Genomic DNA, 27,537 nt, shown 5'->3' on the forward strand with positions numbered 1-27,537 from the left:
AAAGTTTCCGTTCGTTCCCGTAATAATTCACCAACCTAAAAGACGTTACGGCCAACCCTAAAGCTTTGGGGGCTTTTTAAGGCTTTATTTGCAAAATAAAACTGTCTGTCTGTGACACGCACGTTTCTCAAAAATAGCTATACCGATTGACACGAAATTGTGGTGAGAAGGTGGGAATTGTGAAAGCCCAGACATGCAGTGGGTGACATGTTTCTACGTTGAGATTAAGGGAGGTCCCCATACATGCAAAAGGGGGGGGGGTGGATGTACAGTTTTTTTTCACCGGATATAATCATGTTGGGTATCAAATGAAAGGTCTTGATTAGTGCTTTTCGATGCCGATATTAGTTTTGACATTTAGTGGAAAGACAGGATGTGGAAGACAGACCCCTTCTCAGAAACTATTGTACCTAACCGCAAAATCAGAAAAAAATCATGAAGCTGCCTCTATACGGTGTCCAGGGGTCAAAATACTCTCTATATCGATATCTGCTCAAATTAAGTTAATAATAGTATATTATTATACTTTTGAGGAAATTGAGTAAAAGCCTCCCTTCTAGAGTTATATAATGTTGTAATAATATAGGATATAATATGGAGCATGTTATCACCAGTGTCCGGGCAGCTAAGTGGTTAGAGCACAAGGCTATCGTACGGAAGGTCGCGGTTCAAGTCTCACTGGTGACAGTGGAATTTGTATCGTGATTTGCCGTCGGATACCAGTCGACTCAGCTGTGAATGAGTACCTGAGTCAAATCAGGGTAATAATCTCGGTCGAGCGCAATGCTGACCACATTGCCTCCTCCTACAGACTATTCTGTAGTGTACCGTTACGGTCTTGAATGAAGTGATCTAACACACTTCAAGGTCCTGATCTAATATGGATTGTTGCGCCAACGATTATTATTATTATGTTATCACCAAGTTTGAACAAAATCATACTATTACTAACAAAGTTACAGTAGCTCAAAGTTGACTTTACCGTGTAAATTTAATGCAACTAAATCTCCAAACCACACTAAAGTGAGTAGTCTGGTATGCTGAATGCATATACATAACGATGGAATAGTTCTGCACTTACATATATTCACAGAAGAAATAAACAAAACCTTTCATATCTGAAACGCCGCCCTTCCGGTTTCCCGACTTGTTTGGTAGATGTTGGTGTTTTGCCCATTTCTCCGTCCATCATTCCCCGGGAAAGCTCTAGTTTCAACCCTTTCACCCTTAAGTCACGCATCCTTCGCGACTTCCAAGCCCAATCCAGTTGCTGCACTTTTTCATGTTTCACAGTTATAGTTGCGTTTACCCTATTCCAATTTGCTCCGATCTTAGGGCGTCATTTAATCACTCTTTACCATTCTCGAATTTCGGGCAATGGAACATAACATGCTCCGGGTCCTCAGGTCTAGCAGCGCATTTGCAACAATCTGAGGACTCATAAAATCTGAAGCGATGCAAGTACTTTGTGTATTTACTATGTCTCCTAAGGAACTGTGTTAGGCTGTAATTCACTTCTTCGTATTTTCGCTCGACTCATCTCTCAATATACGGAAGCATTGCGAAGCTCCTTCCTAGTGATTTTGCAGAAATCTACAGACACAACGGACGGATTCGCCCTCCTCCGGTAGTGACAGTGTGCCTCATTCGCTAGAAAATTCAAGGGAATCATTCCCGCGGTGATACACACTGTTTCACCTCTGCGTGACTGGTATGCCGAACTCACCGTTCTCCGATTATTCATTTGTTCAGTGCTCCTGTCCAGACAGGAGTCGTGTATAGCAGGATCGATTTCATCACCCCCGTGATAGGTAGCCGGCGGTCATATTTTGGCCCCTAGAAATGAACTAGCCATTGCTGGCTTTTCCTTTCATAGTCCAGGTACCCCTTGAAACTTAACTTGGCATTGATCATTACCCCTGATCTCCGATGATCGATTTTAAAACGTTCCTCCTGCGACTGGTAATAAGCACTGCATCCGTCTTTTCGTTCGTTCGTCAGGTCCAGCTTAACCATCTGTACCCATGCTTTGATGGTATAAATGGTTTCACTTCCATAAAGTTTCACGTTGCTAGGTCGTCTGCAAAACCAATCAACGTTGGCTCCTTTGGCACGCGAAGGCCAAACACTCCGTCATACATTATATTCCATGTGCTAGACCACCCGCTAGCTTGACGAACGGAAGCAGCCTGCTGTGTGTCACCCTCTCCCACATCTTCCCAATGGTGTCTAAAAGACAGATAGGGCAATGTGAAAAACATTCGCCAGATAGTTTTTGGCGCTTCGGTAGAAGTACCAATCTCTGACTTCTCCACTCTGCGGTAAACACCCCTTCCACCATGCACCATTCAAATGGGCTCATGAACTATATGGTCCTGATTTAAGCAGCCAATTCCAGATCCAATTGCGGAAGTAATGTTCATTGATTCGCAGACCATCCCTCACGTCAATGATCAGGTGATCGAGCCTAACCATTTGCATCGGAAGGTGGACACGCATCTAACGTTGGTTAGTAAACATCACGAAGGTCACAAGCAGGTTTTGGCCCCTTATATTCATCACTCGGCTTCCCCTGTCCAAGGCTCACCTGCTGAAATTTCCGGTAATAATTTTAACGCTGTAGTCTCTAGCGTCCAAAACCAAAGTAACATCAAACATCTCCTGACATTGTGCTAATGTTGCACTAGGAGGGGCATACCGGCTGGACACCGCTGACTTTTACCTTTACGAAGCCGGCGGCGGTGAATGTCATAGTTCCTTGTATGAAATACTTGCTTCCTAAATGAGCACACAACCCAACCTATTCTTACCTTGCCCGCGGTAATCAGTTTATCCCCTGATTCCATCGGCAAGCAAATAATGACGGCCTGTGTACTTCCATACTTCTTCATCCTCTTTGTCGGCCTCTGTTCCATTCCTTTAAGTTTGAGTTGTTCCCTTAGTGCATCAAAAATATCCTCCCCTGATGTAACATCATCTAGATCCTTCCTCTTGTCTTCAAGCAGCTTCACTCTCCTGTGAATGCTCTCATATACTAATGCTTCCTTTCAGACATGTGCCACATAGGGAGCGCGTAGGGGTAACAATTCTGGCCACGAATAATATGCAGCTTGACCTCCGGCCTTAAATTTTAGATTTTATCGTCAGTACTCATCAGATAGCGTTTTGGAGATGAAGAACATCTGCAATTTTTGGACGACTAAACTTGCTTGATGCACATGGCTTATTGGAGCCTCCTCTGAAGATCCATGTCCGACCGCCAAAAACCGGCATCGTTGCTGACAAAGAGTTTTTTATCAAAAACACACACTCATTGAAATGTAGTGTCATGCGCTACCACAATTCATTTTATTATTTCTGTTCTATTTGCAACGTGCCATATGAAAATTCGGCTAGATATAATTTCAAAGGAGCTATCATGTTAGCCTACAGGTCGGACACTTAAATGCGTATTGATTGGGGAGAGAATTGACAGTGGATAGGTGACACATGAGGTGTATGGTTGCTATTCACCCCTTAGTGAGATGAAGTTCGTCAACCACACCTACGCGACATTGTTCACGTTGCACTAAAACGCGCTTCAATTTCCCCGAGGGCTTTCTGAGATGCTCGCCTTTCTCCTTTGTTGTTCTGCGCCAAATGCTCTTGGGGCGACCCACTCGTCAGTCATCTTGGAAGAGTGGGTTTCACTGTATAGCGTAACGTAATGCGTTACCAACCAAGTTCTTTGTTTGAAATAGTATCAGACCAGCATACTCCGATGACACAACGCAGACAAGTGTACACGAAAGCGTGGAGGACAATGATGGTCACTTTCCATGTACTATTCTACCACAAAATAGTCTTGACTTGATTTTGGTGTTGAGATAGCTGCATTTCCATATTTTAGACAATATAGTGAAAGCGGATCTAGCGCTGTTAATATGTCAGCGACATTCAGTACGGTGCCATTGTCGGCATAAATAACGGGGGTGCCGTCAGATTGAGAACCATGGTTTTGTTGAGGACACTAATGTTTTCTCCCTTTTTCTACCGATTCTGCGTACAAAAAGTGCAACGAGCTCTTATTCGACCACTAGTAATCCGGGACTTTGTATCGATCCTTCAACTCGGGGACCATGCGACAGATATTTGTCGATATTGAGTTTCCATAGCAGGGGAAAAATGGGGATGCAGTCCGAACATGAATGCTGCACTAGATATAATCGGCAATAGTAAGGCCAATGAATACCTAGAGAGTGCACATAGAAGGGAATTCAACACAACAGCCAGCGGGTGACATAAACTTCAAGGATTGGTTTGCGTGTGAATCAGTGAGGCAATGAGAGCATGCTCAATGACATTTCTAGGGGTCTTTCTGGGATTGACGCCTCTTCATCTGCATATACAGATGTAGGCAAGGAGGGCATATTCAGAATATACGAAAGGGGGAGGGGAATTGCCTAAATGGAAGAAAGATTGATATTCTTTTTAGGCGGCATCCCGAACTAATGACACCAAGGGATAACATTACAATGAGGTTTCACTTCAATAAGAAGTTTGAAACCACGTTGAAACAACAGGATCAACCGGGAGAGCGTGGCAACTGGTTACCTTGTACACTGGCGCATTCCTTACGGCATAGGAAGTAAGCGACAAGGCCATTAGTCCAAGGAAAACGTACTTTTTATATATTTTATTTTATATATTCAGGCGGATATATACGGAAGGAACTATAGGGGGCAGAACATTGCTATTTTAACCGACAGCCAATCGGCTATTAAGGTATTTACATTCTACCAGGTAAATTCCAAACTGCCTTAACAGATTGCACGCTCGGCTCGCTGAAAAAGCCTGGATTCTCTGGGTTCCAAGCCACATTGGATTAGAAGGCAATGAGGCAGCTGACAAGCTGGTCAGAGGAGCAGCGAAGCCCCTATACGAACTAGAGCCTCTCTAAGGAATCAGAAATGAGAAGAAGAGAAGAACGGCGGAGGGACTGTACTGGGCGAACTTACCAGGAATGGAATAGTCGACGGTCAATATGGGGGATACGAACCCAAGTCCGCAAAGGACTGTTTGAACGTTACTACTACTACTACTTGCGGATTATAGTGGGAATACTCACTGGTTACTGGAGGCTAAACTATCACCTGGGAAAACTAGGGATATCTACTGACACTATCTAAAGACTCTGTGAGCAAGCAGGAGGACTCTATTAGCAACGTCCACTAAATCGGAAAATTCACAATCGCCTATTTTCCTGCAGATCAAAAATTGCCCATCAGTTTTTGCAGGTATGGTAAATACATCTACCACCTGGTCCCTAAAAAACTCAAATCTTTCTCCGTAGTACTACTTCTATAAAGCGTGTCTATTTGTTGAAGCGGATAGCTCGTTGAACTCAGTCCTGAATATGTTTATTTGATTCCCCTTCCTTCCTGAACACCAACTTCAATATTTAAGCAAAAATCAGCAAGATTCTCCAGTCAGATTATGACAGTCTTGGGGATTTGACAAGAGTACCTCCCGCGTGCACATAGTTAATTTTGGAGCTAAAATCAGAGCCTTGTCGTTAATAGCACAACTGGTTTATCAAGTGCAGACTCAGAATTCATACCACCGGATGCGAAGCCCATCTAGTATTTCTGCCGCAATTAACGGGTACAACTACTGGGTTTTAAATCACAACTCCTCACGTTGAGTTCACAAGGAACTTTGCTCGTGATATAGGCGTAACTACAATCACTATGAAATTCCCACAAGAAGGCCAACTGGCGTGAAAGCATATCCTCCAGGAAATCTTCTAGAGTATATGCTCTTAGAGGACCATCCCGGTTTCCATAGTACCAGCTAACCTTTGGTCCTTCAGCCGAGATTCGCAGCACTTATGATGACTCCCTTGCAGACTCAACCCTGCGTTAAGTGCTTTAATTCCCTCAACCTACATACAATTTTTAAGGCCTTTCCTCCTCTAAAAAAATGACCGTTAAAAACCTTTGCCAAAAATGACAGAACCGCGGCCCATTGACTCTGATTTTGAATACTTCGTTAATATTGAACAAATTTAGATGGATTCAGTTGACAATTCGCTTCTAGGAACTAAAAATCGAATCTTTTTTTCTTCATGGATGTCGAATTTTACGATTCCACTCAAATTTCAGTTCTTTTTGGTGTTCTGGAGGCGTAATATTTCTAACATTTCCAAATTTGTTATTGGTCATTTCCTCGTAATCAATTTTATATCTACAACGTTTTCTATAGTAACAAGTTTAGCGCCAATTCTCTAATTGGGTGTTATGTAATTCTTTTCAAGCTCCAGTAGCTACAAAAAGTTCTTCAATTCCAACAACTTTGGCCTTGTGTATATTCCATGTATGGAGTCAACAAAATTTTGTGAACCATAAAGAGTTTTGTGTATTCTTTGTGGACAATTAATTTCGGTAGTTTCACTTTTGCATATGATGCAGTTTCCTGATTTGAATGGATATCCGTTAGGTGAATTGTTGATGCAATGAAAAAATATTTATTTAGAGAATTTATGGAATGAGGGTTTCGTTTAGTAGGTAGTAAAAGAGCAGTAGGTCTAAAAGATACTAGATGGATCGTGGTGCCCTGACTACGTCATCTCTATCGGTGGCTGTCTCAACACTCCGTACTTTACAAGAGTTCATCGAGAAGTGAATGCATTTACGCACGGTGTATTGGACTTCCGCAACGGTACGTCGTCGGACTACCAACGAAACACTTCCCTAACGTCAAAGAACTAGTCTGGAACCGTTTGTGACATTACTTCGGGCTATCCCCCGAGCTCTCTCACCTTACCTTCAAATCAGGGAACTCCTTTCACTAACGGGAGGAGGAGAGGAACTGTTAGTTCAGGAAACCCTCTGCCATCCCCCCTCCACCCGTTGAGCTCTATTTTCCTTGGAACGAGAAAAACTCGAACGCAACACAACTCCACCTGTCACAAGAAAACAAGGCCACGCCCCTAATTTGTCACGCAGTCCATCTGCCTCTAGTCTAATTTTGCCAAGAGAATGGTCAATTATCTAGTGTATGTTGCCGTTGCCTTGACTCTCTTCTCTCCCTTGCGCTTGTATATAGCTTTATACTCCTTAGCAAGAAAGGCAATGGGGATCACTCCCGAGACTACCATCACGGCTAGTTCACAATCCGTGCGGTTGGCAGATGCCACCCGCAATGCTACTCATCACTATACCTGTGTAATACGCTTACAATATACCTAATTGTCAAGAGTGTCAACCCATAAAAGACTGCGATGAACTCATCCGAAGACATCGCTTGCTAGACGCAATGCACCCTTAGGAAGCATTTTCTGGTAAATGTAATGCCCACAACATTCGTCGTTAGCCAACTCAAGGCTGAAACCCCAGCTGCACCCTTGTTTGTTACTCCTTTGACTTGTTCGAGAAAGTCCATCTTTGAGTCAGTTCAAGGTACTTTACCGTTGGTTTTGACTTGAATTATCGACCCGCCGATCGATATGGGACGCAGGGTTGGAATTTTGTTTTTAGTCAGGATGACTACTTCGGTTTTTTCCAATGGCAAGATTGAAACCATGAGCTGTCATCCATCCGCTTACCCGCCTCATCAATATGCCAAGTCTGCTTCGCACCTGTACGACAGAAACAAGCGCCGCGACATCATCTGCATAACCGACCAGGCGTGACTTTTCTGGCATGTCGAGTTTAAGCAAACTATCATAGGAGTATTCCAAAGGTCCGGCCCTAGGATGGATCCCTGCGCTACCCCCGATGTGACCTCCATCCTCCTCTGATCCTCTAGCGTCTCATAAAGTAGGAAGCGATTCCTTAGATACCAGCTCAAAGGAGAAACTTTGGCACTTATTGTATTGTCTAGTTTTTCTAGTATTTCTGACGTCAAGCGTTACGAGGAGCACGATCCGTTGAGATCGCGACTGTGTGCCTCCGCTCGATGAACGGTACCGCACTGCTATCAACATTCTGTTTGGAGTGCGCAGGGCATAGTGCCCATTCAGTGCGGTCCATATGCTCGGCCTTAAGTGATTTTGCTGGTTACCAGTTTGTAACCGAATCCCCATACACCTCGTCAAAGAAGCTTTACTCCTGCTTATTGTGTTGCGGAGTCTTCTTTTGGTTGATCTGTACCTTGTGATTATGCTGCAGGCCTCCTTCCGGCCGTTTGGGCGTTGTGTTTAAGTTTAGCGTCAATATGCAAGCTATTTGTAAACTTGAAGCCATTAAACCCTTGGACTTCACCACCGAATAATTTAGCACTCTGACCCAAACGAGCCAGCCCCGTTGTCTAATTTCTCTTCCCCCGCCCTTCAAAATATAATCAATTGTGATTCGCCTTCTAGTTGGGTCTCTTACTAATACTCTACTTCTGGTATCGTCAGAAAACTTTATTATAATATCCTCAATAGCCAATAGGTTGGACTATTCACTTGCAGGTAATGTTGGCATTCTACGCAATTGTAGGGCATAGTCACGCGAAATAGATATATTTGACCTACTATTTCTTTGTCAATAACAGTGCGATTCTCTTCAAATTTTCCAATATCAATGTAATCCTAGATTGTAATCCACTATAATTGCAAAATGCAGTAATGTACTATTATCAATTTTATTCGAACAAAATGGTGTGAGGTCTAGATTTTACGTAAGGGTGCCATCAAATTTTCTTAGTCAGAATTTGAGTTGTACTTTTCAGTCCTCACTCCACCACTTTACAGCCCATGTTGAAGCTGTAAAGTGCTAATCGAGACCTTTCATTTGATATATCGCACGGTTTGATTCGGAGAAAAAAAAATTATACCCCCTTTTCGACCCCCCGCCCTTAACTCCATACAAAATTACGTCATTCACAGTCTGCCTGATATCAGGGTGCAGCTGGTCTTGCATCGACACGAAATGGATCATTAAAAAGAGCACACTCTAGTTGATTTTGTATAAGAGAAGTAGGGTGAAACGAAGAAGTGAGTAAAAAGGGAAGGCCCTCAAATAAGAAAAATATTTATCTCGAATTCATTTTATTAAAAGAAATTTTTTTTTTTCTTTTTATATATCGCATATTCAGTGACAAATACAACAAGCGATCATATGGTGATAAGTGAAGAGAGGAAATTTTATCTAGTAATAAATATAAAAAGTGATTTCATATAGTGATGAGTATATTAAGTGAATTTCGTACAATGGTGGATATAATAAATGAATTCCAACCAATGATAAAAATGATAACTGAATATTATATAAAGATAAACGTAATAAGTGAATTTCAAAAAAACATTCAAATCCAAGGTTGTCTTGCGGGTAGTAATGAGGGTGATAATTTGGTTTCGTCAGTCTCTTCCACAGAAATTAAGTTTCAAAAGGGATTGTACACCGCAACTGCTGATGCCCTCGAAAGAAATCCCGGTTAGGTGCAAATAAATCTACAATCTGCTTCCCCTAGAGTTCAATACTCATAATTATCTTTCTTTTCCCATAATATGAAGCTCTGGACCTTATTCTCTTAAGCTATCGGGTAAAATAAAGCGAATCATAAGAGGAATCGGGCAGGTTTCCTTACAATATCTCAAAATTTTAGAATAGCTTTCTACTACTTCAGTAGGAAAATTGATGGTCCACGTAGTTGAGCGTGTCAAACGGTCCAAATTCCCATCTGGTCTCATACACATAGGCCGCGCATAGGATTGGAATTTCAGTCCAATTATTTTGTCGGAGGTGTTTCTGCCCACATGATTGGTATACCTCTAGTAACTACTGTTGCTGACTCGATTTGCACCAAATATTCCTCTTCTAACAGCTTTAAACTCTGATTTACAAAATGGTTCGAATACTGTTAAAGAAACCTTTCTACTAAACAATATCAGCATCGATGAAAAACCCCAGGCCTCTAACTAATTATTAGGTCGCGAATGCCACGTCAGAAAAGTATGATACATTGTGCTTCTGTGCTATTATGGTGTGCATACTCGCAGGGTTAATCATCACTGGAAACACAAGGGCATTCGCTCTATAATGTGCTATCTTGCCCGCGCAATTCAAAGACCCCTTGCTTTCAGATTCCAAACAAAGAGGATTAGATCATCGCGACTACTTTTTGCGGGCTATGCAGTATAATAGAATCTACTATCCTAGGATGGCCGACGAGCAGTTCTTCCGAAAGCTACATGCCGCAGAACAGTGGAGGAAGAGAGCAACCTTCTCGGGAATTCTAAAAAAGAGCTCAAAAGCGCATGTCAGCAAGTGATCACGTTCACATGTAAATGTGGTAGACGCGCCATACCCAATTTTAGAGTTTATGGCTTTGGCTAATTTATATATTGGTATAGGGGACCCCCGCACTTTGCAAATTTAATTTTCTTCCACGAATATGTCAACAGAGTGGCTGCTTTGGTAATCTGCACTTCGCTGCTCTCTGAACCCGCTCCTCGACTGGTCATTGTATTATCATTGGGCAAGGAGCATGTGACGTAGAGGATTGGGATAGAAATTCCAAAGTCACCTTCTAGGACACAAAGATCGACAGGGGGTGATCCAAACATTACCCTTTGCTACTGTCTCGTAGTTTTCAGGAATTGTCTCATATCGTCAATTCTGACGTTCAACCGAGTGATGCTACACCGTCAGACTCTTACTTGAAAGTAAGTTTCACGGCACACACGAGCATCCTCTTCCCAATAATTTGTGCCTCTTGATGACGCCGATATTTTGTCTTCTTGGCCATTTAGGGTTTTACGCATTCTGTCTGTGTGATGTAGTTATATATATAATTCAGCTTATACCAACGAAAAGCTTGTTCAGCGCTTTGATGCAAAACTCCCAGTTCCCACCTTATTTGAGTTAGGGTATGATTATTCTGCCAAAAAAGTTTAAACTCGCTATGCCGAGTACACCGAGAAGGGACACGGCACATAATTCAGGAGACCCATTAATTCGCAAATCAGAATAAGTTTCACGACGAAACCTTCGCTGTCTACCAGTTGAACACACTGATGGATGTTCAACCACCTCCCTAGGGATACTATTTGGGCTTAGTGTTTTGTTTTTTCGAGTCGGAAAAAGGACTCTTTCAAAAAATTTTCCTTTTGTTTTGAATACAATGATATGAGAAACTATGCTCTGGGAAAAAATTGAACCAAATTTTTCCTTTTTAAAAAAAATCAAAATGTAGTTAAGGATTTCGTCGAGAATAAAAGCAACCTTTCAGATGGTGGTTCACCTCTACCATATTTGTTTCATTGTTATTTATTCATAAACCATAAGGTCCCGGCTTAGGCTGACCTGAACATAGACACCTATCTCTGCTTAAAGATTAGATTCATAATACTTTGTTAGTTTAGGTTAGTGAGGGAAGCCGCAGTTCCATTGCGATGGTCTTTTCGCCCGTTGTCTATCCTCGACATTCGCCTATTAGATGGTCTGAGAACAGTCTCCAGAGCAGACAGTGCGCAGATTCTCCGTTGAAGAAAACCTTATCGAGGTATCTTCGTCTGAGATTTGGAAAGACCGGGAAATTGTATATAAAGTCCAGGGTCGCCTTCATCTCCTCCCCGCATGCGCTGCGTATAACCGAACCTCCCCCCATTTTTTTCCGTTTGGCAGTTTCAGGAGGAGTGTCCGTTAAAAGCCCAACTAAGATTTTCCCGTCCCACTTTTTTAAGGGGCAACAAAAATGCCGTTCGTGCGGCCTGGATTCATCCACAAAGATTTTTATCTGCCGGCAGGAGTTAAATTTACACCACTCGTCTATGTGAATCCTTGCAAATTAAGCCCTTCATAGTAAACTTGACGGTGCATGGCCGGATGAAGAAAGCTGGCTCTGGCCCCAACATTGTAGATTCAGATCTTTATCGAGCTAGGATTGGCACTCACATTAGAATGTTTTATCAGTCGGCCCAATTTCAGTGGCAACTGTTAGCAACTCCACGCCAAATGGCCTGATATATCGTTGCTGTTTAATGTTAATAATGGTGCCCGACTGTCGCAATAGATTCTCCTTCTTCTGCTGTCAATAAAATTATATATACATATCTTCGTTTGAAATATGGTCGCCATTTTCAGGTCAGACCAGTTCCATAATCGGATTTTCAAAGAGCAACCCTACGCTCCATCTATCTTCCATGACTGACCCCTCGAAGAAGATTATTAGGTCCATAATCCCAAAAGACTTGTAGCCATTTATCGACCATTCTTATCTTTTGGTGATTGCGACAGAGAATATCTTTTCAGAGACGAATTTGGAAACCATATGATCGCCAAGCATGAAATTTTTACAGAAGAGTTTCCAGATGAACGCATGACCGTACGACTGGGCGCCATTCCACTTGCCAATGGTGTCAAGCCTGCAGACGCCGTTCGCTCCTTTGCGTTTCACTTCCAAACGACCAAGGATAAATTCTAGTGCCATGATCGGGGTAGTACTCATTGCTCTAGTAATACTTGGCAACCGAGCCTTTAAATCTGCGCCAGCAGCTTCCTGTTTTTAGCTAAGTTTAGTTTTGGCTTCCAGACGAGGCAGACATACATTATTTAATAAATCCGTTGTGGTGAAAGTCCTCAGGTCTTACTTATCGAAGTCCCTTAACAATAGAGCAATCTGCAGGATTTCTGATATTGTTCCTGGATACGGTGGTTCCAGATTGATTTGTAGTCGAGATATTTTTCAAAATACTTGACTGTTTGAACCAGGATTTCCGACCCTGTAGCTGTCCCACCTAACGTTCCTAGTGAACATAATTAGTCCAGACTTTAGCGTTCACTGTGAGTCCGTCACGGAGGCAGCAACTGTGTAATACATGCAGAGTTGCATTCATACTATGATATTATAGCTATATTGTCAGCAAATGTTGGTACAAAGACCCTTATGTCCTTCAGGAACGATAAAAGAAGAGGGAGAACCCCTCCCTATGGACAACTCCTAAAACCTGCCCCAGTGGAATTCTGGCCGAACAGTATGTGGATTTTTCTCCACTCGACATGTGACGGATTCAACTGATTAACAGCGGATCGATTCCATACTGTCTTGTCGGATATCCTCTTTTCAATTTTTGCGTGAGCTCTTGAGCTCTGGGCTACGTGCCTTCCTCTTAGCAGAAGGTGAAGATAGTCTTCATACCAAAGTCTGGGAAAGATGACTATTCTAATCCAAAGAACTTCACGCAAATCAACCTCACATCATTTTCGCTGAAATGTCTGGAGAGACTGGTTGAGCGTCACATTCGCGAGAAAGCGCTAAAGCCGCACCCCCTAAATGAAAACCAACATGCTTACCAACGTGGAAAGTTCTGTGAGTCTGCTCTTCATTCTTTGGTTTCAAAGGCAAAGGATGCAACTCTGAAGGGTGAGTACGCGATGGGGGTGTTCGTGAACATTGAAGGGGCTTTTGATTGTGCGCCCTTCCAAAAGCTTTGTGATGCCACCAGAAAGCATGGTTTTGACGAAACTCTGATAAAGTTGATCTACGCTATGCTAACGCAGAGACTGTTGTGTGCTGAAGTGGGTGCTAATCACTACTTAACAATGGAAGCGACGAAAGGTTGCCCTCAAGGAGGTGTGCTAAAACTGCCGATACACGTTTTCTGTACCGGCTGTTGGTCGAGATCTGCGTGTAGCGTGTAGAAATACACAACGCGCCGCTGATTTGATTGACAGTTGAATTTAAAATTTCAGTAAATCCAAACAAAACCACGATGGTATTATTTACAAAAAGGAGGAAACTGAATGGTCTTTGCCTTCCAAAGATGAGGGGTACACCCCTGCAACTCTCCGAAGAAGTGAAATATCTGGGAGTCACTCTAGATAAAAAACTTCTTTGGAACAAACATGTAGAAGTAAAGATGAAACGAGCTTTCACAGCTTATAGGCCTTGTAGGCGGACCTTTGCCTCGACATGGGGACTTAGGTCTCAGGTAATGTCATTAGGCCGATATTCGTTTATGCAACCGTAGTGTGGTGGGTTAAGGTGAAACATAAGAGTTTTCGCTGTAAACTCGCCAGACTGCAAAGAACTGTGTGCCTGGGTATCACCGGTGCCATGAGCATCACATACGGCGCAGCTCTGAATGCATTACCCAATTTGCAGCCCTTGGATTTGTTTATTCAGAGCACTGCAATGAGAGCGGCTCATAGACTAATTCGATTAGATCTATGGGAAAACAATGGACGTGGGGGGCACAAAGCATTAGAAAAGTCATTGGGAGAACTAAATCTAGTTTTCGCGATGCCTTCCGATTCTCAGATCCCCATACATCGGATTGGTAGAAGATATGATGCTATCTTGAGACGGAGAGAAAACTAGGACGAACTAGAAAAATGCATGTCAGGATATACTGAGGTCTTCTACAACGATTGCTCAAAGAGAGGAAATGGTTCTGGAGCAGGAGTCTACCTCTCGAATAAAAACGAGAAGCGGGCTTTTCCTTTAGGACAATACACAACGGTCTTACAGGCTGAAGTGTATGCGATCCTAAAGGCTGCAACCTGGATGATTGACGAGCGGTTGAAGGGCAGGGGCATCGCAATCTGTAGCGATAGTCAAGCTGCATTGAGGGCGTTGAGTAGTACTTTGATCACTTCAAAAATCGTTCAGGAATGGGGGAATGGGGTGTCGGTAGCATTGGCTGATGCTGCTATCAAAAACTGGGAAACAAGCTTCCCATAATGACAGGTGCCGAAGCCTTAATGCTGCTAGACAGACCAAACTCTTCCTGTCAGAACCAAACAAACATACTGCAAAGTTTATCCTGTCGAAAAGCAGGAAGACTTGCAGAAGTATTGTGGGCATTCCGACTAGCTAGCTGGGCATATGTTCATAATAGGAATTATCTGAGATGATACGTGTCCATCCTGTAATGAGGAAGCGGAATCCACGGACCATTTTTTATGTCAGTGCCCCGCTTACCGACGCATCAGACATCAGATATTTGATGTTGATGTGCTCCAACTGCAGCGGATATTATCACATCCACTAACGGAAATCCTGCGATACATAAACAAATCCGGGATATTCCTTTATATGGGAGAATCGAGTACAATGGACCACTAAGGTCTGAGTGCTTAGAGGCTTTGCCTCTCCCCCACTTCAAACACATACACACAGAACCCCTGGGTTTAGGACAGTAGGCATCTGTCGGTCCTGAGCTGAGATTTTAGATGCTGCCTGGGAAGTGTACTTTCTGTAAACGGTTTGCAGTTTATTCATCCCTTTTTGTGTGCCTCCCGCTCTGTAAACGTACATAATCCAGCTTCTGGCTACTTTCTTTAACAAGGATCGACTTTAGCTTCAGGGTTAGTCTCTTCCCAAAAGCGTCTTCATGATGATCTTTTGCTTTTCTTTAGAGTTTCTGAGTCTTTTTGCATCGATTCCAGTCAGCAGCTGAATGAGACTTTAGAGCTTGAGGAGCACCTTGTTTGTTTTGCTAAATCCGAGTTCCATCCCAGCGTTTTACCCTTCTTTTGGACATTGGGTGGACACGTCTTTTTGAGAGCTCCTCACATGCTAGTTGTGATCGTCTGGGTTGTTTTCTAAGTTCTACCAATAGATTTGGTGCTCCTCCCAGTCTGTAAAGCGGGCACTCATTTCTATATTGTACATTGCCCAATCTGTGTTGCCTGTGATCTGATTATGTTACATCATTTAATACTCTCCACTCTCTGACAAGAGTGATGTCGATGACCTCTCGTCGGACCACGTTGAAGAAACTGAGTTCATTACCCAAATTGAGGATCTGCAGTTCGCTTCGAATAGTCTGCATCCTCTCGCGTTGAAGTTGGAACTTCCGGGGCTTTAATATTACATCCTGCCATTACTTTTGGAAAATTGGATTGGTTTGATGAATGTTCCACTGGGAACCTCGTGTACGCCATAAGGATTTATCATATGACGTACATAAGAGCAGCACCAAAATCTCCTTATCTCCCTATTGACGTTTTATGGTTAGTTTGGTGTGGTTGTGGTGTCGTTATTATATATGTCGTTAACTAAGATAGTCTGGAGACCTTCTGAAACTATCAGGTCGGAAGTTTAATCCCTTGAATTCCCACCAACCACCCATGGTTCTTATATGCGTTGATCTTTAGTCTGCAATACATTTACTGACGGACTACCTCTAATCGGGGCATCAGGTGGAGAGAGATGTGAGTGATCTGACAAAAAAAGTGAATATGACGACTAAGTAGAGACATCTATATGCCCTAAAAGGAATGAAATAGCAACAGATTATGCGCAACAGATAGTACAGGTTCGCACTCAAAACTATGGGAGCCAGTTGCTTTCCAACTGGCACAGGCCGCGCATAGGGACTAAGGGCTAGCTCATTTCTCGAACAAAAATGATTTTATTTTCGGTCAAAAGTTTTTTTATTTCCGCATATACAGTATTTCGGCAACCAGTTGTTCCCTTTTTCAGCACTTGTCATCCAGCGTCCAGCTATCCTCCTCGAAGTACTCCTTCATTTCTGATCATGGTGAATAGTGAAAGAATCTGAATTTAGATTCTACCCCCAAAACTCAAGCTTCAGACCTTACTTTCATTCGATGTTCTTTCCCAAATGTTATGTCAACGGAATAGGCCTAAAACGTTTTTAAACTTCGTGAACTGATATCTACATGTTATCAATTAACTCAAATTCTTAACGAAATGCGAATCACAGCATTTTTCGAGAAGTAACAAATGAGCTATTTTTAGGCATTCTTTCCATTTTCGGATTTGCTAAAACCAGTTTTGAGCTATAAACTTTTTTTTTGTAGTTTATCAAATGTAATCTATCTTCTCATTAAGCCTGAAACTGATATCTTTTGACATACCATGTAGGCAGCATATAGCGTCTCTCTAAGCTGATTAACATTTACAAACAAAGCCCCATTAGTATGAAAAGGGTGCCCCTTAAGACGCACATTCAGCTGTGGTCACGTTTTGATCGATATTTGGCAGACTTCAAGGTTAACTTCAAGACCATATGTCGAGCCTATCTTTTTGTGTGAGGCCCAATGCTGTCTTGAAGTCTCAAGATAGTTTGTATTCTACTATATCTGTCTCGACATACTACAGAGACATTAGTCAACGTTTTCGTATATTTACTTTTCCGTCGGAAATTGATCCGATAAGAGCTTTAATTTCCTGATATAAAGGTTGCACCTTCACAATATCCGTTGCGCTCATTTATTGGCATTTTTATCTTTATTTTGAATAAATATACTTTTTGAGATATCAATTGAAGGGGGCTGAACGCACTGTAAATAAACCCACACAAAAGTTCCTGGTGGTCATTTGCGACCACTGACTGGCGATAAGTTCGCTATTGCTGATGTCATGAAACTTTAGACTATTCCAAATATGAAATCTTATCGCTAAATTTTTCTCCACAAGGAAAAGATAGCCGTGTGTTTATCAAATTTTCCATGATTATAAACAATGTATGTAATAGGATAGCCGATATTCTCACACGATAAACTGAAATAGCCTATGGTCCAAGATTTGAGATACTCAGCCACCTGATTGCGCCCTGAGATAGATTGGCACAGGTCGTCAAACTTCTCTGATTTCTAGTGTAGCAGAAAACAGTACTTTTTTCACATTTAGATTTATGAATTCAAATCTTTAAGCAAATATTGACTGAATACTCACATTTCTGTTTGAAATGAGCTACCTCCGAAATTCCTCGTATGGGAGCACCTGGAACTGAGAAAACACAAACTGGGATTAAGAAAATAATTCAGAAATTAGTTTTTTTTGTAGAACTTCTGACAAACTATTCAAGATTGTTTCTTCCAGTGAATGGTATCTATTCAGTCTTGATATCTTAAACGAACTCACTCAATCTTTAAGACGTCATCACCCAGAAGAAGAATATCCACACAGTTGGGGTTGATAGGAAATGGAATATCTTAAAAATTAGATCATCTATGTTAGTGCGACTAGATTAGGTTTGCTCGTAGTAACAATTATTGTTTATGTTTAAATAGAATTAGTTAATTTGCTGTAGTAGCAATTTCACAAGGTCAAATTCGCTTGAATCAACGGCTAATTTTTAATTTTTTGGAATTCGATTCATGGTCATGAGACAACCGCAGTATGCGATTTCAGCCCCATGGAATTATTGAAATTTTACACTTGAGTCATTGGAACTTTATTTCTAGTTTCATTCCGACGATTGAGTCATTTGGCTGGCAGTCGCTGAATTGGTAATAATATCAGAAATTAATTAAAACAAAACAAAGAGCTTTGAAATCCTAGATATCTCCATCGTCCTCAGTAAAGTTACTAAGTTTTCCGAAGAAACATGATCCCTTTGATTAAATAGGTTTGAATATTTCCCCATTTATGACAGAAACTGACTAAGTGTCGTTACTGAAATTAACCAATCTCGTATAGCTAAGACCGAGAGAATACACAAAAGCCCTGTATATAAGAGTGGTACCAATACCGTTTTGTGTAAGATAAAACCTTACTAAAATCGGTTTACTGTCTTTTCTTTTTGAGGAGCTGGAAATCTTCAAACGACACTGATCTGGATACGCCAGCATATGGGATTCTTACCCACTAAAACCTCCCCGACTCCCCCAAGCCCCGTGGTACCGCCATACGATATTACATCACGGGGCGGAGTCAGCTCATTTTAGCTTGGTCCCCTTTCGTCTCTACGCGGCGTACGAAACCACGCTTTTCTAGTTTCTCTGCCTTTCGCAGTTTGCTCTGGATAGATATGACCCCCGAGTTGATTGCATTCCAGTCTTCCTGACACGCTAACATTCTTCGTATAAGATTCTCTGGTACGAGCACCTTGCCTGGAGTCTCTTCTAGGTTCTTCCTTTCCTCCACAAACCTTGGACAGTGGAGGAATACATGCTCTGGGTCCTCTGGGACTCCATTGCAGTTTGGACAATCGGGTGCGGTATCTAGTTTAAACCTGAACAGGTACTGGCGATATCCTCCATGCCCCGTGAGAAACTGAGTAAGATTATAATTAATCTCACCGTGCCGTCTCTCCAACCACTCCTTGATGGAAGGGATGAGCCTGTTTGTCCACCGACCCTTTCCCGAGCATTCCCAAAGTTCTTGCCATCTATTTAGAGATCTCTCCTTTTCGGCGTTCTTCATCTTCGATAAAGGAGAGATAGACTTCGCATTATATATATTCGTCATCTCATATGCCAAGATGTCAATGGGCAGAGATAAGGAATGCTGCATCCTCTGAGACAGTCTTGAATGCCGAGCACACCCTTAGGACTGCTCTTCTGTAGACTGAACTCAGTTTGTTAGCGTTAAATGTAACCTGCAATGCCTTTCTCCAAACTGAAGGTGCATAGAGCAGGATTGAATTCAATACCCTAGCTATAAGCAACCTGGAAGCATGCCGTGGCCCTCTCACGTTCGGCATCATCCTTGTCACGGCCACACTTGTAGTGGATGCTTTGTCATAAACATACTGCACGTGTTGCTTATAGCTAAGGTTCCCGTCTATCATCACTCCCAAGCATTTGATGGCAGGCTTAGAAGTGAAGATATGATTTCCAATTTGAATACGGGAAAAGTTTCTTTTACGCGCTTAATGATGAGGACCGTTTCCATTTTTTCCTCCGTAAGTGTCAGACCAGAACTCTCTAGCCAACCCTTATCAGCACTGATCGTTTCGCACGAGTATAACTCAGCACCTTCGAGGTACTTTGCGACCACAACCAGCGCTATATCGTCGACGTAGCCCACCACTGTGGCTTCCTCCGGAAGAGGAACATTAAGTACATTGTTGTACATGATGTTCCCCAGCAGTGGGCCCCGTACGGAGCCCTGTGGAACACCCGCAGAGACAACATACTCCTGGGGTCCGTCATTCGCCTCCGTTTTTGTAAATAGCTGTTGACAATAGCTGCAAGATAAGCGGGAATACCAATCTTCGCCAGAAATTACCGTATTAGGTCCCAATTGACCGAATTGACAGCATTTCTCACATCCCCACCACACAATATTTGCTAGTACTACCCTTTCCGTGGATTGCATCTTCGGCCAAGCCAGTAACCATTTTGGTGGCATCAATGGTTGATCTGGCTTTATTTAACCCATACTGCCGATCTGAGAGGCCTCCCTGGCGTGAATTTCACGACAAGTTTAAGGGCCCTATTCGGCACGTCATCCAGACCCGATGCATTGGGCCACATGGACAGCTCTTTCCGTAGAGGCGCCTGCTTTATCCGGTTGGTCTAACCACACTTCTATGAAGGTCTGCTCATCCAGAGCTTTAGTGGACCAATCTGACATCTTTCACGGTTTCGGGCATGATGGTCTTCTGCCCGGTGACTCCACGCATAGTCCAAAGAAGATTGCCTGGTGATCGCTGTGGGTGTAGTCCTTGCTGACGCATCAGGAGATACCACGTGCCAGTGCAGGGCTGACAAAAGTTAGGTCTACGATTGAGGCAGACCCCCCTTTCTGAAAGACTGCGGCCCCTTGCATTTGTCTCTCTGCTACCCCACTCGCAGGCCCAAGCCGAGACCGGGAGAATACACAACAGCCCTGTATATATGAGTGGTACCGATACCGTTTTGTGTAAGACAAAACCTTACTAAAATCGGTTTACTCTCTGTCCGTTCGTGTGTATGTCTGTCTTTTTGTCACACCTTATATATGAGAAACGGTTAATCCTATTGATACAAAATTTGGTAGAAAGGTGGGACCTGTGAATTTCATTGCACGCAGGGAGTAACATAGTTCCACGTTGAGTTCAAGGTAATATATGTAAAAGGGAGGTGTCAAATTTTTTTCACCGAGTATAATTACGTGGGGTATCAAATGAAAGGGCTTGATTAGTACTTTACAAATCCGGTATTAGTTGCAAAGGGGAGAAGTGTGGGGTCCGAAAAGGATCAGTTACTTTAACGGCCCGTTCTCAGAAACTACCGAACACAATTATCTGAAAAACAATATGGTGGTCCATGCACATGATATCTAGACGCTCTCCATACCAATACCGATTCAAATAATGTTAATAATAGTAGCTTACCATATTTATTATAAGTATATTTCTTAGAAATTGACTGAGAACGCTCCTTATGTTTACCCTAGAATTATTAACTTTTGCAGGTATATAAGCTATACTATAGAGCATGATACTGCCAACTTTGGTGGGAATCGCACTATTACGAACAAACTTATAATAGGTCAAAGTTTTTACTTTTGTGCAAATTTTGTTCATTGTAAGACTTTGAAAGTCAGTATCATACTAAAATGAATAGTCTGACAAATGAAATGCATTACCAAAGTGGTGACCCCGAATTTATAAAAGGAAAATTGCCGAGTTCAAAGTAAACGTTAAAGGAGTGACAATGAGAATACCGAGAACACGCAACACACCTGCAGACAAGAGTATGTCTCCGACCGCGGTAAACTGGGTACCAAGTTTTCCCGACTTCAACCTCCACGAACCTAAGATTTGGTTTAAAATCGTGGAAGAAAGCTTTGTGAGGTATAACATAAAAGATCCACAACAGCAATATTTGCAAGTCATAGCGGTGCTGCCACCGCGATATGTCACCGAAATTCGCAACATAATTGCGGAGTCCGTGACATCCAGCTCATTTAACCGCTTACGCAAGCAATTAGTAAAGTGGTTGTATGCCAGCCAGGAGGAGAAAATATATATATGGGTGACCTGAAACCCTCCCAGTTCCTCCGCCGCCTGCCGTATCTCGGCGGTACTACACTTCCGGAGTCGCTAATGAGAAGTCTATAGTTAAGACGCTTGCCATCTGTGACGATGGATGGTCAGCCACTATGAACTGCAGCCGACATAGCTGATAAGGTCTACGCCACACCCCCGTCAAGTATCGCGCCTTCAGCAGCGAAAACCAGTTTAACGCAGCTATTTCAGCAATCAGCAAGTCAGCTTGCAAAGCTGCGAAAGGAGTTGGTCAAACAGCAGTCCTAACCCGAGAATTCGTTCGGAGGTAAACGTCGACGCTCTCATTCTCGATCGCATTCACAGCCCAGATGCGGAAGTCTTCGTCCATAAGTATAGGCTGGTATTACTGGAGATTTAATGCCGAAACCACCAAATGCATGAAACCGTGTAACTGGGCTTCGGTAAACGTTTAATGGTCTTCATGCATAGGAAGTATTTTTACTTGAAATCTTTGAAGCCCACGTCCGCGACTTATCGCGTAGTGAGTTTTTGAAAAATGTCTACGGACCAGAAAGACACGTCAAGCCCATCAGACCCGCAAGTAACAGCACTGGCTATGGTTCGTCTACTTGAAGACACAATTTCAAATGTCGGGAATCACGGCAGACGCAACCCGGTTTAACTACGCAATGGTGGGCTTAAATGAGGAGACCATCGTCTTCGTCTCCGACATAGTCAAAGATGCGTTGTATATTAAACTCAAGAGCGAATTGATCAAAAGCCTGTCAGTAAGTGAGTCAGCAAAACTGGATCACTTGCTGGCAGACTTAACGTTGCGCGATCGAACCCCCAGCCAATTGCTTCGTGAAATGAGGCATTTGGGCAGGAGGAAGGGTTTGCTGCCAGCCCCGCGGAGCTGGTGTACGGAGAGTGCCTGAGGTTCCTGACTGACCCGGTCTTTGACAGAAGATCAAGTCACACAGACTCAGGATTGCTGCGTTTGCTGAGAGAAAACTTAAAAAGTATCAAACCGACACCATCCACCCGTCACGCATCCACAGTAGCCAGCGCACCCAAAGAGCTCAATAAATGTACGCACGTCCTGGTCAGGACGGATGCCGTTCAGAAGCCGCTGCAACCGCCTTATGAGGGTCCATATCGTGTGCTCGAGTAGAGCAAGATTATTTTTTATTAACTACCTTCGTCCATCCACCATTTTGGTTCTCCTCAGGTTTTCCTTCGATTGCTGACACTTGCACTTGGAGCACAAGCTTGGTCCACGTTGTGCTTGTCCTCGATGAATTTCCCTGCTTCCTTGCGTTTAATATTTTGCCGTCTTTGGCATTGGTGGAGATCGAAGGATCGATGAGCTTCTCCTGTAAATTTCTTGAGCGCGGAGTGATCGCCCCTCTTGGAAAAATGCGGTGGGTGTCGAAATCGCCTTAATTGGGCAGTGATCTCCTTTCAACCCACCATGTTTTGCCTTACCAAGCTCTTGCTTCGCTTGAACACCTCTTTCTCCAACTCTAAATCGCTTGTAGCATTAGATGCCACGGTGGCCAAGTTATCCACCGCCGAAGCACTGATATCGAGGGATATTGACGTCTGAGAGCCCGCTTGCTCACTCCCAAAAGCGGCTGGTACTGGGGTTTCGAGCCCCTGTACCGTAAATTCCCTTCTTTTCTCTTCTTCCATGCTGGTTTTATTTTCTGGATATCCTTCCCATAACCATTTTGTCCACGCAGCAGAGATGAACAAACACTAGCCCATGTACAGTCAGAAAAGAAAAGTACAAGAACACAGATTTACACATCAATAGATATGCTCCAATTCGCCAACCGGGGTCGCACTTGATGGAAGATCTGGCCACTCCTCACAGGAGGTCCAGTGTGACTGTCGGTCTGTCTGTCACATGCACTTTTTTCAAAAACGATTAGCACATTTTGACGTAAAATTTGGTAGAAGCTTTGGAACTATGTGCACGCATACAGTAAATTATATTGCTGCACATTGAACTTAAATGGGGTATTAGTTATGACAATGGTTACAAATGGAACGGGTGCGGGGGCCCAAAAGGGGTCAACCACTTCATAGACGTATTCTCAGAAACCATCCAACCGAAAAATCTGAAAAAAATACAGTGGTCCATAAAATTGAAGTCATATAGGCTTTATTAGGAAGCAACAAACTGAAAAACTTGGTAGAAATCCTACTATTATTACTGAAGTTATAATAGGCAATAGTTGGATCTTTTGCATCAAAGTACTACTCTTTAGAATATAAAATTTTCTTTATCATGTGGAAATAGATATCAGATATATACAGTCTATACACAATACGAACTATGTATAGATAGAACCACGATGTACCTAAATATTCTGTCATAAAAAATCAACAAAACCTTTTATAAATGAGGTTTCGTACTCCCGATTTCCGACTTGTTTTCGGAGGCATAGGACATCAGATACATTTCCGATAAAACTGGAAAGTTTGATACAAATGCTACCATTGTTGACAAAATTATTCTAACAGCTCCAGATGGAATTCCCAGCGCAAAATTATTTCATTTTAAAATATCAAAGAATGAGGAAATGATGTAGAAGCAGAGAGACGCCAAAACATTTTATGATTAGCGTTTTCGCGTGCATGCAAACCCAAAATTATATACGACACTCCCCGAGCTATTCAGCTCCCAGGCGTGGATCTCCAACGTGTCTTGTTCCAAGTGGCAAAATTAACTCAATTTCGAAATATGATCGTGCAAAATTGTGTTTTTTGACACTATTCTGAACAGCCTTGAGTATTGGATTCTAAAGTATGCATGTGCCTCTCCCTCCCACGTAAAGAGGGTCTGCCTCCTCAAACTCTTTGTAGTGAAAATACACCTTTGCTGGCATATGTCCAATACTTCCTAATCCAATCTACTTAACAAGTTGCTTACTTCCCTCGAAGATAGACAATCTTTTGAACAAGAGAAATATAGTAGATATCCCCCTGCGTGACAGGCCGACGCACGAATGAATTGAGGCAATTCGATTAGAGCAATGGAACTTACTACACCCAATCTAAAAATATCAACAATTACATCATTTTTACTAGCAAATAACAACTTTTCAAGATGACGACATTGAATGGAAAACTATAGATTGCTAACCGAGCAATTTCAGTCCGGAAGCTTTGCTCAGAGCTCACTATTGAGAGCCTGAAGCGACAATATCTTGAGATCTTGCTGAGAAAGATCGTTCAGATCCCACTCTTTCCCTTTCTGTGTAAATACTGAATGTTGTTCTAGATGAGTCAAGAAATCTATGATTTCATTCTGTGCACATCAGCTTCAGATACAATCTAAATTTCGAGAGCGAAACTCTGTAGGTGACATGTACTGGGTAGCGGGCGGTTTTGCATATCTCTGAGACAATATTTAGATTCTGGTAGTTGTTCCGAGTTATTCATGGCAATTTATAATATGTTTGGAGGATTTCAATGGTGTTGGAGGAAATAGTTTTCCATATAAATGAGGAATAGATAAACATTTGGTTGTTTTGACGTAATCGGTGGCCGGTTTTATGCAAATCAATGTCGATGGTTGAAAGATAGAGAGGTTTCAGAACTGGTTGCTATAAATTCAATCGGCTGAGTATATTCGCCCATAATCAGCTTCTAGTTAGCTGGTTTAACTTCCGATTGCCAGGGGTGTCAGCTTTGCTTGGTACCAGGGTGTTTCATGAATTTTCTCGGTTTTTATGGTCTTTTCAATCTTATTATTTTTGGATTTTTATCTTGTGGACCATTGGACGAAATTATATATGTTATCTTTCCAGATCTCTCCAGATTATAAATTTTAGGAGAGAACAATACGAGAATCCATGATTTTACTAATAAAAAGATTATAAAGATTAATTTTTTTCAAGCGAGTCATCACTGCTTGTACAATACCCCTAGTCACATTCGCGAAACTCCTCAGAAGCTGGTGTTTCAAGAACTGAATCATAGAGTATGGTGAAGCGAATTAGTGCTATTTTTAAATCAAACACTCGCTGCTGCGTTTATCAACATGCAAAAAAAAAGAAAAAAAAAACGCCATGAGAAAATATCTGAGAAGCGCTCGGCAGCGGCTCAGTTATTAGATTGAAACCAAACTGTAGCGAGTAAGCTAGCAAAGCTGGATGGCTGGAAAGCTAAAAAATTAAAATATAAAGGATATTTGTATATAAAGTGATTAAAGAGTCGTATCACGAACTTATTATAATTCACAGAGCGATACAAGTGATAAAAGAAAAGTGAATCTTTTTTTTCTTATTGGAAAGCATTCCAAAGTTTAACGCGATCTCCTTTCGTAAATTTATAGAAATATTATATGTTGGTCATTTGTGTCAAGGTCTGTTAAAAATATATCTTTTTTTTTAAATGTTTTCGTGTAGATATACACGCGGATATGGTTCTTCTGTAAACGAAAACTAGGGCTCGGTGTTGATTTTTCTGAATATTTTCACGTAACTCATCTTGTTTTTGCCAAGATAGATGGAAAGCGTGCCATTGAAAACTAGTTTCCTTTCTTGATTTATAAGAATTTTTTGAATAAAAAAAAATAAAGCACATGCTTGACTTACACAGAACGGAATCTGCGTGTTTTTCAATTGTCACATGTTCCCCACAAATTTAGTCGATGATCTGAGCGGGGCTATTTTTACCGAGTTCTATTTTGATTGAAAAGGCGCTCGCATTCGGATACGTATTGGAATTTTTCATTTTGCACAAGATTTCAATTGTGTGTATTCGCAATATTGTATCTCGCTAAGGAGAGTACGATTTTAGATATTATACTCAAGTGATTTCGTTTAATTTATTCTATTTCCAGACTAAACGATTTATTGAAGGAAAAAGAGAGCAAAACACTAAAGGATTTGGAATATATTGAAGCGATCTTCAAGAGGATATCGACACTGCAGGATACATTTAACGCTCTACTAGAGGATCTGAACGAGATCAATGTTTACGACGAGGACCTTAAACCTATTGAGAAAAAATTATCTGATTTTAAAAATAAAGCAGCCGAAAATATACGTGAAAGCAAGAATTTCATAGAGACAACACAAAAAACATATACCAAGGAACAGAACATCGTTCCGTCCGATATATCTCAAGAATTAGTAGCGTTAGAACTATTAGCCGAACGCTTACAAGGAGCCATGGATGATAAGGAGAATGAAATAAAACGGGCCAGGACGGTGCGTACGGAATATCTGACCGCTGTCGATGAAATTCGCACATGGATACAAAAAACCGAGGTTAAAATAAATGACAGAACCCTAGAACCAATCAAACTCCGAGAAATTCTAGGCGAACTTAGCCAGGAAATAGAAAACGCCTATGAAAAATTGGAAAGTGCAAAGGCCAATGGCAGAGTGATAATTGAAAATAGTCGTAGCCTAAATGAAAAGGAACTGGTGGAAAACACCTTGGACCAACTAACACAACAATTGAGTCAGGTGCGAACGTGGTTGGATGAAAGGAAACAATTGGCTGATGATAGTTTGGATGCATGGACACGTTTCTTGAATTTATATCAAATTGTGATGACATGGGTGGCAGAGAAGAAGAACTTCCTAAATGAACCTCTTACACTGTCAACCCTGCCTGAATGTCGCGAGAAATTCGATAGTTACTCGCATGCCGTTAAGAGTATCAAACCCATTGTCAAGCATCTGAGCGAAATGGATAAGGATTTAGATCGTATTATTCAAGTGACTGCGGCGGATAGTCTTAAGGTTAAATTGCAACAGGCTGAAGAAGCAAAGGTGTCTGTGGAGGCTGTGTTATTACAAAGGGTAGGTGGAGCTTTTTTCTCTACTCGTCATAACATATTGGACGGTCACATCTTTCACTGCATATCCGGGATAATATCTTTGTTTTTTTCTTTTTGTTCCATTGCC

General features: G+C 42.0%; 1 protein-coding gene across 7 annotated transcripts in view; it reads left to right on the forward strand.

Annotated features, from left to right (window-relative positions):
* LOC119653199 (nesprin-1) overlaps positions 1 to 27,537 on the forward strand; it is a 205,957-nt gene that overhangs the window by 103,619 nt on the left and 74,801 nt on the right. For all 7 annotated transcript variants that reach the window (XM_038057765.1, XM_038057766.1, XM_038057767.1 and 4 more), the window contains one exon: positions 26,463 to 27,432. In XM_038057765.1, coding sequence (XP_037913693.1) covers positions 26,463 to 27,432 — 970 coding nt within the window. The remainder of the gene's footprint in view (positions 1 to 26,462; positions 27,433 to 27,537) is intronic.

Source organism: Hermetia illucens, chromosome 3 (assembly GCF_905115235.1).
Source record: "Hermetia illucens chromosome 3, iHerIll2.2.curated.20191125, whole genome shotgun sequence".
Taxonomy (NCBI): domain Eukaryota; kingdom Metazoa; phylum Arthropoda; class Insecta; order Diptera; family Stratiomyidae; genus Hermetia; species Hermetia illucens.